Source organism: Zingiber officinale, chromosome 4A (assembly GCF_018446385.1).
Source record: "Zingiber officinale cultivar Zhangliang chromosome 4A, Zo_v1.1, whole genome shotgun sequence".
Classification (NCBI taxonomy): Eukaryota; Viridiplantae; Streptophyta; class Magnoliopsida; order Zingiberales; family Zingiberaceae; genus Zingiber; species Zingiber officinale.
The window spans coordinates 151953943-151975349 of NC_055992.1; the positions used below are offsets into that span (position 1 = coordinate 151953943).

A 21407-nucleotide genomic window follows, 5' to 3' on the forward strand; every position below is an offset into this window, starting at 1 on the left:
TTAAAGTTATTATAGCCACGGAAATTAAAGCAAGTTGGCAAGTCTATCATAATAATGGTAAAAGTAAAATTTTTATTGCTGGATAGAAAAAGAGGTGGGTGGGATGTTGTAGCAGACAACTTAGAATACGCTCGAAATTCAGAATCAATCATGAGGTTGGAAATTATGTAGTTGTCATAATGTGAGTGTATGCAGTTGAAATAATGGGAATGTTTTGTCCTTGTGTTAAGAAAAATTTATTCACTTTCTCCATGTATATATCAATATTGTTTAGGTAAAAAAAAAATTAAAACGAGGTATAATTCTTCTTAAATTCAACATCATTTAATTAGGATATAATATATTTTCTATCAATTGGACAACTCTGATTGATCAACTGGGAATCGATCAACAATTAGTTTATCGCGAAGGAACAAAAATCCTCATTATTTTTTATAGGTACAAAAAGTTTAAAATGAGATATAATTTTTCTAAAATTCAACACTATTTTGTAGGATCAATGACGTCGATAGAAGGGGAGGGGAGAATATCGACTCGTCAACTTTTCTTCGATTTTGTTTGTTATTTTTATCAAAGTGTTAGTTGCAGAGGAATATAATAAAAACGTAAAGGAAAGAATACTTGCAAGCAAACTTCTAAAATTCATTAGGCGCTGGTCAAGCCGCAAACTAGCGCCTAGGTGGGGACTAGGTGTCGCTAAGCGGATTCCTCGGTATCAATATAAATTATATAATAAATCACTTATTATATCTCCAATACAATAATATCAAATTTAAAATGAGTTCAAAATTATACAACCAATAAAATATCACATATTTATTCTGCTTATTCTTCTCCATAATTTTCAAGACGTGTTCTTCATTAGACACAAACTCAATATCATCATTGTGATCCTCTTCTTCTTCGGATGCAAAATCATCCTCGTAAAGTTTTCTCACTCTAGAGTTCTTCGGAATTGTAGATTTTCATCTGCTCCACTTGCTTTATCAATTATTTGCCTTGTGAGCTCGGAACCTAGTTTAACTTTATCATCTTTCCCACCAAACATAATCCAACCTTATGCATTTGAGAAATCTTTTGCAAGAAGCACATTGATATTCTATTCTTTCTTTCTTTTTTGTTTGTTTAACAATTCAGAATTAAATTGGATAAATATTATATTGTTCAACCTATTGACATCTCATTTATTTCTTTTCTTTGTATGAATTAAAAAAAAAGTAAATATTATAATTAGAAACATGAATATAAACTTTAAAAATTAATACTTTACTTTAATTAAAGATTTAAAGTTTCAAGCTTACTTCTTTAAATGTACTTCAATTTCTTTCACACCCAAATGAATTTGTAGTTAATGAAAGTATCCTCAATGCTACTCTTATCAAATTAGGTGTTTGAGCATCGTATGTACTTCACCATGCACATGGATCAAATGTATTATCATTTTTTTCACATGCTTTTGCTGCCAATGTTTTAACAAATAACCAAGTATTGTCTTTGTATTTTACAAATTCCTTGTTAATAATTATATTTTGTAGATCTAACTCAGTGGCATGCAAAATTTCTATGCAATTAAAAATCTCGGCCGCGACTTCCTTATAAGAGCAATAGAACTATCTTTATAGTAAAAATAGAGATTCAATAAAAAGAAAGTGGTATGCAATGATGTATCAAGTCTATCCCTCATTTTTTACTCAATAACTACTATGATAGGCTGATAATTTGATTTTACATTGTTTATAGTCACTGATATCTTCTTTAGCTTAAAGAAGCTCCCCATATAGAACCCCTATAGACAACTTTCTATCTCCATCTACCAATCGAAGAACTCTTATCAAAGGAGTAAATATTTTTAAATAAAGTGTCACACCATTCCAAAAACTCATGCTCATCACATTAGAGTAAGCCAATTTTCCTTTATTTATTTTTGACCATTTACATTTTTCCTGCATATCACTTGTAAGCATGCCCCTTAAACTAGATTTTTTTTTTCAATCAAACTTTACAATGTGAGGAAATTTGATGCAACTTGGTAACTCTTGGTTGGACTATGTTTCTCTTCTTTGTGAAACTTCTCATAAACGATAAAATCTTATAGTGAACATAAATGAAAATGGTAAAAGACTTGGATTGCTTAATAACCTTGTTATATCGTGTATGTTTGTCAATACTTTTAAGCATGAGATTAATAGTGTAAGTTGCACATGAACTCCAAAAGATCCCATATCATTTTTCTCTCATCAATTTAGTTGCGGTCATATTGTTGGTGGCACTATTTGTTACAATCTGAATAATATTCTGAGCTTTTACTTGTTCAACATACTCAAAAAGAAGTTCAATTGTATATGCTTCGCCTCAAGACTCTTTAGACTCTAAAAATGTAGTACACTCTTTGCAATTAGCACACAAATTTAAGATATTTTTTTCTTTTCCTATCACTCCATGCATTTGTCGTGATCGAGTACTCATTCTTTGCCATTCTTTTTCATGTTTCTTCAGCAATTGCTTTGTTCTTTTAACTCCAACTTTCAACAGTGGCTTTCTAAATTGATATTGAGTTGGAGACTTGAATCCTGGTCCAAATTGACCCACTACCTCCATTAGTCGCTTAAAGCTATTATTATCAACAACATTGAATGGATGCCCATTTTCATAAACCCATCTCCCAATATATTATTGAATTTGTTGAGTTCTCTATTTGAAAAGATCTTCATTTATATTTTATTGGCGAAGCCCTTTAATCCCAGTTGAACTTACATTTCTGAAACAATTACTGATATATATCTATCCATTAGGTCAAGTGGAAAAGGTTTTTTAATTTCATCTATCCTTCAATTTTAGGACATTTTTTTTCATCTAGAGAAATAGTCACCTCTACTCTACAACTTTGTTCTTCCATTATTTTATTCTTCTTTCTATTCCTCCCTTCTAAAATAGTCTATTTGCACTTATTTTTATCTTCTTGAGATACTTTTCAACAACCAATACATTTCCAGGTATATTTCATACATGCTCCTTGATCTTATACACTCCCTCCGATATCGTTTTTCCACACAACTTGCATTTAATTTTGTCGAGATTCTTAGAATCAATTAACGTCCTAAACTCCCATCCAATGTCATTGACTTTTTCCTTAAAATCTCAAATTCAGGTTGAGTGACAGATGTCGTTGAAGATGGATTCTTATCATTGTGATAACCTAAAAAGTGATTTAAGAATAAATTTAGGAACTTTAGAATTATTAACAAGTCTGAGAGAAAAATTATATATAAAATAATTAAGATATAATTATATATAAAATATTAAGATATAAAATATTTATTTGAGAATATAATTTTTTTATATATCTTAATTTAATTAATAAAATTTATTAGAATTTTTAAAGATTTTTTTGTAAATTTTAAATCTGATTTATATAAACTAATAATACTTATTAGAATTTTTAAAATTTTAAATATATTTTTTATATATTTAATCTAATTAATAAAATTTATTAGAATTTTAAAGAATTTTTCAAATTTTAAATATATTTTTTATATATTTAAATCTGATTTATATAAATTAATAATATTTATTAGAATTTTTAAAATTTTAAATATATTTTTATATATTTAAATCTTATTTATATAAATTAATAATATTTTAGAGTATTTTTAAATTTTAAATATATTTTATTGAGATAATTTAATTAAATTTTATGAAAGTCTATTATTAAAAAAAAAATGATAATCCCAGTTAGCCTCAATGACTATCTCTGGGGACTTATGAAAGTCTATTATTAGAACTATACCAATTGGGAGTTCTTTGAATTAATTAAATTAAAATTTTATTTATAATAGTACAACAATCACGATACCATCGGACGCTGTGCAAACTAGTCACAGGAAGCATGCGATGGCGTTAGAAGCATCCGGCGATGTCCCTCAAGGCTTCCGGTGTGACAGGAAGGGTCGCGGGAGGCATCCAGAGCTGCTAAAAGTATCGTGGGATGACATCGGATGCGTCTTGTGACGCGTCTGTCCCTCGACGCTTCCGACTGCTACAAACACCTCCTACAATGGGTCCGACATCCATCGATGCTTTCGATGGCTTTGGAAGTGTCACAGGATACCTCTGTCGCCACCAGAAGCATCGTAGGATGCATCCAACGACGTCTCCAACGGCTACAGACGCCTCTCGTGAAGCTTCTAACAGCTGGGGACACCTCTTGCTATGCATCCGACACCATTGTAGATGTCTCGTGACATTCGAGTTAAAAAAAATAACAAAACAAAATAAACTTACCAAAATAATCAAAGAGGTGAATCCAGAGCTCCAGACCTTCCGAGGTGACAAACATACCTTCCGTGAGAAGCAAACGAAGAGGCAGGCCTTCCATGGTGATTAAAGATGATTTAAGGCTTTAATTGGTTGGACAAATCCGACTTTTAGTTTAAACCCCCAAAACATCACTGCCCGCCTAACAGCAAGGCCGCGACGCCTAGCAGCGCCAAGGCCGCCTAACACCGCATAGAGCCGCCTACGCAACTGGGCCACCTAAGCTGGCCGTCTTCCAACTTTCTAGTAATAGTATTCATTTTTATTGATATCTTTTTTTATTGATCAATTTTAACTTTGATGAAGAGATGTCTTAACTCAATGTTAGATTACTTTCATGTGATATAGAGGTCATAAATTTGAGTTGTCAAAATAGTTTTTTTGCAAAGAAGGATAAGAGTGTGAACCTTTCTTCGAACCCACATTAGCGGAAGTTTTTTATAATTTTATTAATTTTAATTTTGATTAATTATCAATCAAAATAATTACCTATACAGAAAAAGAGTCTATAAAAATTATGATGAAGGAGACGAAAGACAGAACAAAAAATTAGAGAGAAAAAGTCTAGTACAATATTAAATATAGTTTTGAACTTTAAAAAATATTTTTATAAAAAATATCAATGACTAATAAATATAACTGATAAATATTTTTTTGTTTATTAGAAAATATTTATCAATGGAAACTGTGATGCCACTTGTTTATTAATAAAATTGGAAAATAAAATTTTTTCGGCTAAACTTTCGAACATAATTTGTTAAAAAATACATTTGCCTAATAAACATTTTTAATTAATTAATTAAATTAAATTCTGTCAATACAATGTTAAAAATATTAATTAAATTTTCCAATGAAAAATAAATTATTATAATATTAGTAATATTCATTGTAATTGATATATATATTTTTTTTGTTATTGATTAATTTTAACTTCGATGAAGAGCTGTCTTGACGCAACGATATGTGACCTTTACATGTTCGAGTTGTTAAAATAGTCTCTTGCAAAGATGGATAAATGTGCATACAATAGAATTTCCCCTCAACCAAGGCTGTCTCAACTATTCTTGAGATCCTAGGCAGGAAAAAAAACCTTAATTTTTATTTAAAAAATAAATAATATTTAAAAAATAATTTTTTTTATAAAATATTATTAGAGATATTTAATTTTATTAGTAAAATTTAAAAAGACAATTTATACATTGTAAAAAATTATTTTCGAAATTGGAATTAGTGACTGCCGTTCACTTATTAATAACTTTAATTTGTGCTAAAGCTCACTTCTTATTAGTAAAATTTAAAAAATAAAAATTCTTTTATACTAAATTTTCAAACATAATTTATTAAAAATAATATACTTATCTAATAAATGTTATTAATTAAATAAATAAAGTTAAATTTAGTCAATAAAATATTTAAAATACCAATTAATTTAGCAATGAGCAATAAATTATAATAATACTATTAATATACATTTTAATTATTATTAAAAAATTTTATCAATGAATTTTAATTTCGATGAAGACAAGTCATGAGGGAATAGTAAATTATTATTATTGTATAATTTAGAGATAATAGGTTTGATTAGTAGATAAAGTGTGTATAATATATCCTTACCTGAAATTCCGTATTAGCGGGAGTTTTATGACCCGAGTTATCTTTTTATCAATTTTATTTTCTATAAATTATCGATTAAATTTATTTAATAAAAAATTTAGCTGGTAAATATCGATGATGATGGATTATTAAACAGATAAAGAAAAAAAAACAAAGTATAATAATTTGTGAAGGAGCAAGAGCACAATGATAGGGATATAAAAGATAAAATGGAGTAATAAAATTTAGAGATAAATAATAGTACAATATTAAATATGATTTTGACTTTCAAAAATATTTTTATAAAAAAATATTAAATAAAATCAATAAATATTTTTAATTTATTAATCAAACTTAATTTTTGTTAGTAAATTAATTTTTTATTAATAAAAAAATAAAAATTCTGGATTAAATTTTAATAAAAAAAATAAAAATAAGTTAACAAGCAAATCTAACTTAAAGTAAAAAAAAATTAAATTATTAATAAAATCTAAATTTAACAGTACAAAATTGAAAACAACCAAATTTAACTATAATCTATAAAAATTTATTCATATATAAAAAAATAAACATTATTGGCCAAATTTAATTTGACTTTTAAAAAATTAAAACTACTTAGGTTTGAATTTTAATTTGAAAATATCAATGATGATGGATTATTAAACAGATAAAAAAAAAACAAAGTATAATAATTTGTGAAGGAGCAAGAGCACAATGATAGGGATATAAAAAATGAAAATGGAGAAATAAAATTTAGAGATAAATAATAGTGCAATATTAAATATGATTTTGACTTTCAAAAATATTTTTATAAAAAAATATTAAGTAAAACCAATAAATATTTTAAATTTATTAATCAAACTTAATTTTTGTTAGTAAATTAATTTTTTATTAATAAAAAAATAAAAAAAAAGTTAACAAGCAAATCTAACTTAAAGTAAAAAATTTAAATTATTAATAAAATCTAAATTTAACAGTAAAAAATTGAAAACAACCAAATTTAACAATAATCTATAAAAATTTATTCATATATAAAAAAATAAATATTATTGGCCAAATTTAATTTGACTTTTAAAAAATTAAAACTACTTATGAAAATAAATCTGGATTAAAATATGAATTTTAATTTTGATAAATTATGGATCAAATTTATTTAGTTAAAATATTTAGTTTATAATCTTTTGTAGACAAAGATGATGAATTACACACAAAAAAAAAAGAGAGGGCGCGAATGAATAAATTGTTGTATAAAAATTATGATGAGAAAGAAAAAGAAAAAAAAATTAGAGAGGAAAAGTTTGTACAGCATTAAATATAATTGTAAACTTTAAAAAATATTTTTTTAAAAAATATCAATGGCTAATAAATATAACTGATAAATATTTTTTGTTTATTAGACAAACCTAATTTTGCTAAATAAATTAAATTTTGATTAATAAAAATTTAAAAATTATTGATCAAATTTTAGCTAAAAAATAATAAATTATCAGTCAAATCTGACACGTAAAAAAATTTAAAATTATTAGTAAATTTAATTTTAACTAGTTCAAAATTATGATCTATCTATAAAACCTAATTTTGGTCATTTAAAAAATTAAAAATTATATGCCAACTCTAACTATGGTAAGTTAAAAATTTAAAATTATTGTCAAAACTAGTAAAACATTAAAAATTATTGACTAAATTTAATTTTGACTAATAAAAAAAATAAAAAATTAATGATAAAATTTAATTTGTCTAGGAAAAATATTAAAATTATCAATAAAAATAAATCTCGACTAAAATTTAGTTTTAATTAAATTCATATATTTTTAATATATATATATATATATATATATATATATATAGTTCTAATGTAATTTTTTTAGATTTAAAATTATACCATAAAGTCAAAATCCTAAATAGTTAAATCCGAAGCTTAATAAAAAAAATGCTGCACACTGTGCAGTCGTGCGCACTACACTGTGCACAACATAATATACTCGTATATTGATACAGATTATGCTGGACTATGCTGTAGCGCAGCCCAAACATATGATTAATCATAAAATGGCACATGCAGTTCTGGTCAAGCAGACTTGGAAACGAGCCCAAACATATGATTAATCATAAAATGGACATGCAGTTCTTACACGGAGTTGCCCTGATTAAATTACATAGATAAGTCTAAGTTGAAGAATAAGTTTACAGAAACATCATAAAATCATTTTTTTTCTTCACTGAATCAATAAAGACATTCTAATTATTGTTTTCAACACTAAATATCCTTTTAAATCCTTCCTGAAAAAAATCAATTATATACTAATTTTATTTCATGAATAAAAAAACACAAATGGGATGTACAAAGAACAATGAACTTCCTAATTAATTAATTAATTAATTTCATTTCTTTGTCGTCACTCACGACTATGGTCACTCTCTCCATGGCCCTCGTCCTTGGAGGCGTAGTCATCAATAGAGCCGCCCTTACCACAACTTCCACTATCGGATCGACGTGTCCTCTACACATGAAGTACCCTTACGTTGATCTCAGAGGCGAGCAATTGTGGATTGAGATTTGTGCGTGACGTTCAAGCACGACCTCGTACCGCACTAGTGGATCAACTATTTCTATCTCACCATCAGCGACATGCTCTCTAACGTCGGTGTCAGCGGCCAGGCTTCTACCGCGACCCTCAAATTTTCAACTTCTAAGAATTAGATATCATTACTAGTAAATGAACTAAACAATCTCATAAATAATGAAAATTTTCATTCAATAAAAATTTTAAATTCGATAAAATATAGGGAAAAATGAGATCGTAAAGTGAACTCGGACCTCTTCTACACCGTCCTCGATAGACTCAACTAACTTGGGATCAGTCCAGCCCATCTCTAATTCTTGAATCCGTCCCTACTTGTATACATATATAAATTAAAGTCCGCGGAAAATAGGTGGCACTAATCTTTAGCTTCACTTATGATTTAGTTGACTTTTTTTCCTTTCTCAGAAATTCACAATCATAGAGCTATAGAAGTGTCTTTAAATGTTCCCATTCTACTGTTATAGTGTCACTTCTTTAATTTTGTTTTTGTGATTTTCTCCATCTTTTCAGTTTTTCATGGACTACTGTCTTCAAAATCTTTTAGAGAAAGTTGAGTCAGAAGAATGAACTGAGGGATTTATCTGTCAGTGATCGTGTAACAAAGCTCCTTCGCATTCGGTTGGAGATGCAAGCACCTTACATAGCAAAATGGCAACAAGCACTTAGCATTAAGGTATGTGTCATTATCCATATGTGTTAGATAATAGACCGTATGAACTCTTCACGTTGGATGCTTATCTTTTTTGCTTTTTTCAGGTACAACCAGCAAACCTCCCTACCAGCTTTAAGCAGCTGACTGAATTGATTCATTAGATATGGCTTGCATCTGGTGATTCAGGTTCTGACTTTGATTGGTGTGTGAAGAGAACAATGCTGGAAAATGCATACTCGACAACTGAAGTCTATATGCTCACTGATCATTCTCCAGGTTCAGTAACTCCCCTCTCTGACTCTTGTGATCTCTCTTTCACCATTGCAACTATTTGAGGCTATTAATTTGGTCATTTCTGTAGGCAGGTTGGCATGCACGGTGAGGGGGATTCATGGCCGGCATTTTTGATAGTAGCAAATGAAGCAATGAATATATTCTAGGAACAATTTCTCAGGTTGCATAGTATCTCTCTCCCTGAGAAAACCTGTCGAAGCCATTTTGCCTTTCGTTGCTTCATTATATATATATGGAAGCTTTCATTAGGGAAAATGAAAAGCTGGAAACTTGTATTTTGGCCAGCTTCTTAAAATATGGTACCGTGAATCTTGAATCCTATCTATTATGTCAATTCTAAGTAGTCCGGTGAAGGACCAAATATTTGCAGCGGATTTGAAGTAGCAAATTTCAAGTAAAGTGGCAATTAGGAAGTTTCTCGTGGATCTTAACCACAGCGGATAACCCAGGAGAGAGCACGGTCCTTTATAACAACAATCCATAAATAATTTCAGGCTATTATATCAAAACACAGGAGTTTTGAATGGATCCTAGTAAAAAAAAATATAAAGAAAACTACATTTAATATATATTAAAAATGATTCAAAAAAGATTTAGATATTATTGACGAATATAAACTTACATGGAGTTCAGTGATAGCCGAACGATTCGCGACTTATCGATAACTCTACCGACAAACTTCTCTCAAGATTAGTGTAAAAAATAATGTGCAATCGAAAACTTTTACTCGCAGATGCAGTAGCTGATGCAGGACAAGCACCTTGGGCAAATGCAGACTTTGCTACATTTCGAACATGAGCAAACACATCCACAAGAATACCCTGGGCATGAGAAACTTGGGGTCACACATTTTAATCTGGAGCAACTGCAGGTACTGCAGCTGTTGCCACTGCAGGGGCATCGACAGCGAGTGGAGCGATGAGTCCAGGTCGGTCTACAGTTGTGCCAATGTCTACTGAACCAGCTGAAGGGAGCTCCAGAGCAGCAAGTTGGTATGTTGAAGCAAACCACCATCGTGCTGCACTCGGGAAACAACAATTTGAAAGTTAGATGACCGGCTGATAAAGATAGTAAGGTTTCACCATCACTGTTAGATATTGTAGCTAAAGATGATTTGTCTAACTATTTTGTTCTTGATATTGGAGGAAACTGTTACTCTGCGTGGTCGGATGACTCTCCGCTAATTCAAGTTATCAGTGACAATTTTGAAGACCAAACGGTAAGGTTCGATATCCTGTCTAAATGTTGCGTTGCATACTATTTACATATTGGTAAGCAAATGTCTTTTCGACATATTGTTTGCATTTAGTATTTACTACTAGTTGCATAAAGAATGGATAACATTTCCTCTGTGGAGGATCCTAAATCACCATGATTAATGTTGCATCGACTAAATTTGAGAGGCCATAATCATACTCCAGTAAAATAATGGGAACTTCTAAAAAAAAAAATGATACATAACACATGATTATGCAACTTTAATTTCAGGATTTGACAAATCTGATAATGCCAATTATAAAGCTACTTAAATATCTCAAAGACAAACCAGTAAGTATCTCAAAGACAAACCAGTATGCCAATATAAGTTTTTAATAAAGCCAATTGATTCATGAATTCTAAAGCTTAAACTATGACAAGATATTGCTAACCTTTCAATAGGACATTTTATCGAAGATAGATAAAGGGCAATCCAATGTACGAAGCTCCCACCATGCGGGGTCCCGGGGAAGAATCCAATGTACGCAGCCTTACCCTGCTTTTTGCAAGAGGCTGTTTCTAGGATTCGAACCCATGACCTTTTGGTCACATGACAACAACTTTATCGAAGATAGATGATCTAAATTATTGTCGATTGATAGAATCAATATGTTAAATAATAACATAGCTGAAAATTCTACAGTTTGAGGACTAAAAACAGATATAAATGAGAAACAAAATAGAATAAATCTGAAAATTCACAACACCAACCTTGGAGAATTAGACTTTTAAAGATTTCAAGTGGATAGGAGAAAGAAGAACTAGAAATTACCAGAGCCGCCTCCAAAAGCGAGATTGCTTTTTTCTTCTCTTATATCTGATTGAAAGAAATGGGGTAAGTAGAAAAGTAGAACCTCTAAAATAAAAGCAAGTTCGAAGTAGCATACATTGGGATTAAGGGCTCTGGGATCATCCCCACATATTCCTCAACCCTAAAATTAACAAAGAAATGACAATAAAAATGTGATGGCTTTTGTTAAAGACATTTTATCGACTTTAGTTGTTTAAATTTATAAAATAAAAAGAGTTTATATAACATACTCTTTGCAACACACAGATGCAGGTTGGATTCCTTCAATGGATTGTATCTCCTCCTGAAAAAACAAAGTTTCATTATCTCTTTCGTTAACAAGAAACTTGCTTAGGAAAGTCTGATTGAAGAAAGCAAATACAACAAGAATATCCTAAATGTACCAAAACTAAATCTCTATAATGCAATGGTTTTCCTAAGGTGATAGAGTAAGTTACCATGCTTCTTCATTTTTGGGAAAAGAGAGAAGAAAGACAAACCTACTAGATGAGCTTCAAGAACTATTAGAGTGCCCCCAGGGCGTAGCACAGACGGTGGGCGCATAACATCTCTGGCGTAATGACCAGGGGTCGATTCTCAGGAACTAACGACTTGGGGTTTACCCCACCATGTACCTATGACCTATGTACCTGCATGTACCTCCCTTCATATCCATGGGGCCGGTACTAGGGGACCTCTAAGGTAGCGAATCTACCTTTTTTTTCAAGAACTATTAGATCAAAATTGTAAAATAACAGCTCTGATCAAGAAATTAATACCATTTAAAACCTAACAAAAAGAACAAAACGAGTCTCACATCCAATATGGGGAGACTATCTTTCAACATTGGAGAAGAAAAAATAAGAACCAACTAAATAAAAAAAAAATTAAGGAGTATAAAAGTAAAAGAGTCATCCTGCACAAGCACCAAAGCTCCATTACAAGTGCTTCTTGCTATGAAGTTGGTGCTAATCAAGGCACCCAAGCTCACTTGTGTTAATTTCTTCAAAGCCATAAAGCACCTCTATGACCCCATTGAAGTACAAACAATACTTGACAGATAACTACTACATGTGGACTTATTAAAATTTTGGAGTATTCAAAAACTAATTCCAACAGAAATAGCCTCTCTATCTGCCTTTTTAAATAGCAAGGGCACTTTAAAATGCCTAATGGTCACCAGGACAAGAAAAAAAGAATTAATTTGTGTATGTTTTCTGGAAAATTGTGACATGACAAGAGTAAAATTGGGTCCTATAGACCATGATAACACTTCCAAAATATGTAAGACTGAGAACTAAGTCATTTGAGAAGAAGAACTGCAGTGCAGTAACATTCCCATAGGACAAACAGCAAAACAAGACCTGTTTGTGAAGTACCATCATCACTTTAATCTAGTAACTTCTTTGTTCTTCAGGTCTCTTGTCTACTCAAAGATCCTTTTGCCTTTTGCCCTTTTTATTGATTTAGTTTGTTCCCTTCCCCCCCTCAAATTACATGCATCTACAGAATTGATAAAAATGCCGAAAGATTGAATCTTGAAAGGAAAAAAAAAAAATCTTCTCCACGCAGATGGCAAAACAAACCCTATTTTTACCTTCCAAAGATCAAACCATTTCACATTCTCATGAACAAGCAAACATCTTCAGATTTAAGCAAACTCTTCCATACAATCTCGATCCATTCAATCTTATCCTACATCTTAGTATCGGCATTGAGCCGGGTAAGATCGTAGGAAGGGAAGGGGAAAAAGGAATCTACCTCGAGGAAGGCAATCTCTCGGGTCAAGAGGAGGAGCTGCGCCTGGAGACAGTGGCGGCCGCAGAGGTCGGGCATCCGCGGCGGCGATCGGGGATGCGGAACGGCCTCCACGTCCATCACCGTCGCTGGTGCTACTTCAGCTCGGGGTCTTGGGGAGTAGCGAGAGAGAGAGAGCTGCGGCCTGTGGAAAAGGAAGGCGGTAAGTTCACCTACTTGCCTTCAGCTCCCAAAGTGGTTTCCAAAAATGGACCTGCAACTCGGTACACTGAAGTAAAGAGGAGATAGAAGAAAGTGGTGAATTATTCATTTTAAATAAAATAATAATAATAATAATAATAATAATAATAATAATAAACATAAAAAGAAAAAGAAACTAAAATGTGTGGTTGATTTTGGCTCGATCGATTCTGACTCAACCATGATTATGATAAATCCGAATTCGCCTAGTTTGGACTAGGTTATTGAGTTATTTCGTTCTTAGTTTTCAACCTTAGATTTTGGATCCGGTTGAGATCGGACGGCAGGTCGACTCCATGAGGACTAGGTCATCTTTTGCCGAGTCAATCCCTTGTTAGGTCGGTAACCATCAGGTTGATCATTTGTCGGCTCGGTTTCCGATCAGGTCTATCACTGCAAAGTGAAAGGGAGATTGAGTTCCGATCGATATTGGAGTCAGTGTGGTGGTGAACGCAATAGTTGAGTTGTAATTTCTTCGAATAGGTGCGTGGGTAGAAGGATTATGATATTTTCGGATGGGTCTAATTGTTAGCGTATGAGATATTATCATTATGAGATCTGAGGTTTGAATCTCGATAAAGTCAAGATAAATATTTCCCTTATATATTAGTCATTATTCTAAAAGTTAATAGTCGTCCGTGATTTATCTCCTCCATATTGATCTTGAGACGTCAATACGAATTGACGAGAACATTATGACAAACGTATTACCTGGTTAGAAAGCGGCCGAGAGAGGAAAAGGAGGAAAGGGAAGGGGGGAGGAGGGAATTGACAACAAAATATAGTAAGTAAAAAAACGAGAGCTTCCATTATTTTTCCGATGAAGACGTAAATTGAATATTGCATATCAATTAAAAAGAATGAATACGTTGACCCACCCTCAGACTTATCAAACAAGGGGTCAAGGGCCTTTCACTTATGCTCAGCTTAAGTCGCACCATACTTATGCGACTCAACCCCGGTCTCCCATTCGGTCTTGGTCAGTTATTCATCCTTAAAAAAATGTTATGAAAAATAAAAATATTATTATTATTTTGTGATTGATATCGATGTGATGGGTCATGATTGTTGAAGCTTCGAAAAACTAAAGAGAAAAAGATGGGCATGGACCATCTTTGTGTGGCCGCATCCGCACCAATGGAGCATTGGCCTGGGCAATTTGTAAGTACCACGCTTGCATCATACCCATTCTTGTTAACTGCAGGGATTTAAAAAATCTCCTAACCTAAACACATACTTAAAGTTTAAATCTGTCCATATTTTAGAATTTTCTTATGGGCCATAAATTCGTGGGAAAAATTATTATTCCTATATTTGATTCTTCCTATGTGGCCCTTGATGTTTAAGAACATGAGCACATTTATGCTTCATCATCAATCTTAAACCCGAAACTCACATTCCACGCTTCGTATCCCTTCCCAAACCCCAAACTCTCTACATTTTATTCATCCTTTAATTACATCCTAGGTGGCAAAAGATTTCATTAATACACCTCTTCATATCCGTCCCAAGGCAATTATAAGGGAAGTAATTGGGAGAGATTTTATTCCCAATAGACCTCATTTAATTACACTCTAGACTTTTGATGAGTTAGCTATATTTATTATGCATAATTTTCAACTCATAACTTATTTTTAAAAATACTTTTTTTTCTTTGGTTCATGGTCTCCTTCCATCTTATTTGGCCTATGATTATTTCTAATTTAGATATTTAATTCTTTAACTAATTTTGAAAGTAATTGATTTGATCTCATAAAAATTTTCTATCGGTCATTAGGATGAATCTAAAAATACAAGCAGTTTCTCACCCATCATTCAACATCCTAAATTTTTCATCCCATTAAAGGAAAAGCTTTATAGTGCATCGTAGCTGATAATTGAATCATGAATGCTTGAGAATTGATGGAGCACCTCTACCGCTGTACCGTAGCTTGAGGGGCGATCGATGACTATTTGAACAAGTGAAGAAAATGATCATGAAATCGGTTGACCTAGTTGAGCGACCACACTTGGCTATGCTTTTGTAGCCAACTTAAGTAAGGGGTGAAAAAATTTTCAAAATTTTAGTATACCATATATACCATATCGAAATATACCGATTTAAAGTATATTAAAAATTTTGGTACGATATAACACTATATTATAATTTTCTCTATCGATATCGATATAAAATTTATATCAAAATTTTTAGTATACCGTATAGATATCTAAATTTAACTATATATATGATAACATTTGTTTCATGTCGAATTTTGTTATACTGATTTTTTTTAGTATACTAAAAATTAGTAGTATACTAAAAATTTAGTATAATATCTGATCCTGTCCGAACCAAGAGTCAGCGGACGCTGGGCACGTGGCGCTCTCTGCTGGATCCTCGAGTGCTCCGGCGAACCTGCAACAAAACCGAGCCGGGAGGGGTGTCCCGGCGACGGTCCTCCGACGCTCAAGTCAGGCGAGGAATGACAAAAAGGTGGCCTCAAGATGAAGACGTGGCTCCGGCATTCTTCAATCCGAACGGCATCACATTGTAACAATATGTGCCGTCAGCCGTTACGAAGCTTACTTTTTCTTGGTCTTCTCGGGCGAGCGGTACTTGATGATATCCTTGGTAAGCATCAAGCATGCAAATTAGTTCGCAGCCGGCTGTGGAGTCCACCAACTGATCTATCCGGAGCAGAGGATAAAAATCCTTGGGGCATGCCTTGTTTAAATCTCGAAAGTCGATGCAGACCCTCCACTTGCCGCCCGGCTTGGAGACCAAGACTACGTTGGCCAGCCAGCTCGGGTACTGCACCTCGCGTATGTGGCCGGCCTTCAGAAGTTTTTCCACCTCCGCCCGAATAATGGCATTCTGCTCGGCGCTGAAGTCCCTTTTTCTCTGCTTCACTGGTCGAGCGTCCGGTCGGACATGCAATTCATGCTGCGCCAGGCTCGACGAAATTCCAGGTAACTCATGTGTCGACCAAACGAAGACATCATGATTTCGTTGGAGGCATTGAATCAGCTTCTCCTTCTGTTCTTTCCCCAGATCGGAGGCGATAAAAGTCGTGGCCTCCGATCGGGTCGGATGGATCTGGACTTCCTCCTTTTCATCATAAATTAAAGCAGGAGGTTTCTCGGTTATGGCGTGTACCTCAATTCGGGGAGCCTTCCGAGCGGAACAAGCCTCTGCTCGGATCATCTCTATATAGCACCGCCGAGCTGCTAGCTGATCTCCCCGCACTTCTCCTACTTTGTCCTCCACGGGGAACTTTATCTTCTGGTGGAAGGTTGAGACAACCGCTCGGAATTGAGCGCCGGTCGTCCCAAAATGACGTTGTAGGATGAGGGAGAATCGACCACCACGAGTTAAGCATCCTGGTCCTCTGGCGGCTCTTCTCCAGTGGGTGGCCGTAGGATTTGTCCGGTGAACCGTTGCCGTAAACCCGTGGGCGGGGTTGTCATGGGCGTGACTCGGCTCGATCAATTTCGGTGATCGAACGCTTCTTGAATATGATGTTTACCGAGCTCCCTGTGTCAACAAATATGCGATGAATGGTGTAATTTGCTATTACCGCTTTAATGAGCAGCGCGTCGTCGTGGGGTACTTCAACTCCTTCTAAGTCCCCGGGTCCGAAAGTGATTTCCGGCCCACTTGCCCGCTCTTGGCTGCAGCCGACTGCGTGGATCTGCAGCTGACGGACGCCCGCCTTTCTGGCTCGGTTGGAATCTCCTCCGGTCGGCCCACCAGCAATAACGTTGATCTCGCCCCGGGAAGTATTGCTCCTATTTTCCTCCTCCCGAGCGGACGGTCGTGACCGTTCTCTAGACGCCCGGCGATTCTCCTGCCTCGGGGATCGGTGCCGATCGGGTGTCTGCTGGTGTCGTCCCTCGGTGCGGGTCCGGTCAGCTTCATGAGTCCTACGTCTCCTGTCGATGGGAGGCGACCGTCGTTCGGCTTTCCTGGGAACAGGATTGGACACAAAGGGAAGGCTTCGGCAATCCCTCGTGTTGTGCGTATCCGTTTGGTGGAATTTGCAGAACATAGGGGTCCACCTCTTCTTTGGCTTGGGCCGAGCGGCTGGCGATCTGACGTGAGGGGATCGAATTGCTTCGGCCCTCGGTCCTCTGGGTGGCTGCTGAGCGGTGTGCTGTTTCCGCTCGGCATGAACAGGTGCGCGCTCGGCTGGAATTTCCTTTTTCCGAGCGGCTTGCGCTTCTTCCACATTTATATATTCGTTGGCCCGATGTAGCATGTGATCATAATCTCGGGGCGGCTTTCGGATGAGCGACCGGAAGAAGTCCCCATCCACAAGGCCTTGCGTGAAGGCATTCATCATCGTCTCCGATGTGGCCGTTGGGATATCCATCGCCGCTTGGTTGAATCGCTGAATATAGCCTCGAAGCGATTCTCTCGGCTCTTGCTTGATGGCGAATAAGCTGACACTTGTCTTTTGATAGCGCCGACTACTGGCGAAGTGGTGGAGGAAGGCCGTAAGGAATTCCTTGAAGCTCGTGATGGATCCGTCCGGCAACCTTCGAAACCACCGTTGAGCCGATCCCGAGAGGGTGGTAAGGAAAACTCTACACTTTACTCCATCTGTGTACTGATGGAGCGTGGCTGTATTATCGAACTTACCCAGATGATCATCCGGGTCCGTTGTTCCATTGTATTCGCCGATCGTCGGAGGCACGTAGTGCTTGGGCAGAGGGTCTCGTAGGATAACCTCCGAAAATTGACGATTGATCCGCTCGGGGGAGTAGTCCGCTCGGGGAGCTTTTCCCTTCCTTTCATCCCGCCTTGGCATTTCATCTGAGGAAGATCCTCTATCTCTTCGGGCTGGTATGGCTTCAGGGGTGCGAAACAAGGCCCGATGGAATGCGACGGTGGTTGGAGGTGCTTCCGCTCGGCCATGAGACGCAGATGTTGCTTGCTGCTCCGCCCGCTCGGCGGATGCTTTTTGTTTTTGCTCCATGAGTTTGGCGGCCCTTATCTCGACCAGGGCGTCGAGTTCTTCTGTTGAAAGCGTCACCGTGTGTTGTCGTCCAGCCTCGTCCATTGTCTCCGATCGGATGCAGGAGCGTTCCCACAGACGGCGCCAATTTGATCCTGTCCGAACCAAGAGTCAGTGGACGCTGGGCACGTGGCGCTCTCTGCTGGATCCTCGAGTGCTCCGGCGAACCTGCAACAAAACCGAGCCGGGAGGGGTGTCCCGGCGACGGTCCTCCGACGCTCAAGTCAGGCGAGGAATGACAAAAAGGTGGCCTCAAGATGAAGACGTGCATACCTCCGGTGAAGAAATTGAGGCCTTATATAGACCCCTCGAAGAAGCCTGGGCGAGCCAATCAAAGCAATCACCTGCATTTGACCATGCCCAGGCATGGGTCTGTCAGAAGGGCCATGCCCAGATATGAATCCGTCAGAAAAGGCGTCCCTGAGGCCATACTGCTACTGTATCAACCTTTCCATGATGTGACGGCAAGATCCTCCATCGTGCGATCTTGTGTACGGCCTAATCATCAGACATGCTTCTACCGATATCCCATATCCCGAGCCGAGCGCATAGGCTGCTCGGCCACCTTTTTGTCCCCTCGCCCTTATTTTGTCCGGGCGGGTTGCCCGCTCGGCTCTTTGACCCCTGCCGTTCGGGCTCCCGGTCGGCCCTTCGATCCTCCTGCCTTGGCGTCGGACACCCAACCCCATGGATGGGTTATCTCTAACTCCGCTCGGACCAACCCGGTGGATCGGCTCGGCCATTGACCGCTTAGTCAGCCCTTCATCGGTTCTCAAGCTAAGACCCTTCAGAAAGTGGGTCCCCCATTCTTACTGCCGGATCAATATCAATACGTATTTTTGTTATATCAAGTTTTTTAGATAAAATATACATTATAGAATTTAAATTTTGATCTACCCCTAAACTCAAGGCTAAGTTTGTGGTCACCTAGCTCCCATTTCATAACCAAATAAGCCACAATTTCAATTTCACGGCTGCTCAACCATGATTTCCAAAGAAAATAAAAAGATTCATTTTATGAGTAACATTTACCAAATCATTTCAATAGTATAAGAAATGGTTACTGCACATTGACAATGAAACCTTATGTGGGCCTATTGATCATCATAGCTAAGTTATGATCTTTGTAAACACTAATATAATTAATAAAGTAAAAAAAATATAAAATCTAATAATTATAAAACGTCACAAAATAATTATTTTACAATTATAATTTGAAATCTTTATACAATAATTTTATGATAAGACTAGGTCTCTCAAGCGTTAATTAAAAATTTTAATTAAAAATAATAATAATAAACTAAGGTCAGTGCTAATAAAGAAATTTATTTACTAAATTTTATACGAATTTTCTAAGATTTTAAAGAACTTGTACGACATATTTTAAAGGAATAGAACTAATAAGCATGAGGGAGTTCAAGGTTAATGTCCAATTAAGTTAGGAGTTAATTAATCTTAATTACCCTAAGTCAATACTAAACAACCTAGGTATAAAAATCTAGTGTTCGCCGATTGTCCTCATAGCCTCCTGAAATCGTCGCCGCGTCACTATCCTCTCCACCTCCGCTACTCCGACGAAACTTCCACCCTACGTATCGAGCTTCGGTCACGTGTCACAAATCACAACCAACTTCTGCGGAGGGTGACACAATCGGACGGGGATAACAGTCAGTGCTGTAGCATTTCGTAAGGGTTCTGAAGGAGGCACGAGGAAGGGAACGACAAGGGAAAGACAAGTTCATATCCCTGTGATAATGTGAGATCCGTGAGGTAAGGGAGAGGAATCTAGGAGATGTTGAAATGCTTACCTATGAGGTTCGATTGATTGAATGGTTTGCGATTTAATGTTTCTGTGACGATCTTGCTTCGCCTTGTGGTTTTTTTCTGGTTTTCTGCATAGGATTTGGGGGTCGATGATTGGATTCGGTGTTTGGAAGGAGGTGATGTACTTGTCTTCTGTACAATGTAAGGTATGCGTCGCAATTCGTTTTCCCTTGAGGTTTCTGCCTCTTCTTGGGTTTCTTTCGGGTTCCGATTTGTTTTTGCTCATGGGAATACTGATGAACTTGGTGGATGGTGGATGTTTTGTAATTCTCTGTTCGTTTAGGTTCCTCGCAGTGTTCTTTTGGATCGCAATTGCAGCATCGTAAGATTTGGAGCAAGGTTATGTGACCGGTTCATTAAGATGTGGATTCTGATTTACAAGTCCGGTTCTTCTCCTTGATAGCTTGAGATGATTTGCTTGCTTCTATTATTTCCAAATGTTTCAACTAGATGCTGGTGGTCTAAACCTTGGTGAATCACATTTTTGTTCCTTCTGTTGCTTTTGAAATGCTGGTTAGATTGGAATATGTGGACCCAATTTGATGTTGTTTTGAAGATGTTATTGGTTCCTTGTTGTTAATCTTGGAGTTGCAGGATTGATTTGGAAAGTGTGGGTTTATCTTGACGTTGTTTTGCTTCCTCGATTAGCTGTGGATCTTTCATGGGTGCAACTTCGATGTTGTTTTTGTTTCATCAGTTTGCTGTGGATTGTGAGGATAGATTTAGTAGACTTTCGATCGATTCCGAGAATGTTCTTGGTTCTTCATAATGCTATCAACTTTTTGGACGGATTTGATTTTGGATTGTGGTCGAAACAATGATGCTCTACTTATTTTTATCAGATTTGGGATTTGGTCCGCTTTGGTTAGTGAGTTTTTTTTGGAAATTAAATCAATGATGTTTGGGATTCTTTCGAGTTAGACATGATTTTCTTTGTAGTTAGATCTATAGAATGAAGCATGAATTCTGTGGTTTTGCACCTTGTGATGGGAATTCGAACTGCTATAGGTGTTGAATCCTTCTCCTTTAGATAGTAACAAGGTAGCAACATATTTTTGGTTGTTTCCTTTCAAGTGTTGATATATGCTAGGTGCTGAATTTCC

General features: G+C 35.7%; 1 protein-coding gene and 1 long non-coding RNA gene across 2 annotated transcripts; one reads left to right on the forward strand and one right to left on the reverse strand.

Moving 5' to 3' along the window:
* Positions 1-10122: 10122 nt before the first annotated feature.
* On the reverse strand, positions 10123-13512 carry LOC121973798 (guanine nucleotide-binding protein subunit gamma 3-like). Its single transcript, XM_042525150.1, has 5 exons — positions 13247-13512; positions 11737-11789; positions 11583-11627; positions 11468-11512; positions 10123-10456 (listed from the first exon to the last, which is right to left on the reverse strand). The coding sequence occupies exons 1-5, from the start codon at positions 13361-13363 to the stop codon at positions 10162-10164; spliced, it is 555 nt and encodes a 184-aa protein (XP_042381084.1). The 5' UTR covers positions 13364-13512; the 3' UTR covers positions 10123-10161.
* Positions 13513-19993: 6481 nt separating this feature from the next.
* Positions 19994-20884, forward strand: LOC121973799. The gene is made up of 3 exons (XR_006109762.1): positions 19994-20250; positions 20381-20450; positions 20588-20884. It is a non-coding gene; the product is annotated as an uncharacterized LOC121973799 (long non-coding RNA).
* Positions 20885-21407: the final 523 nt, after the last annotated feature.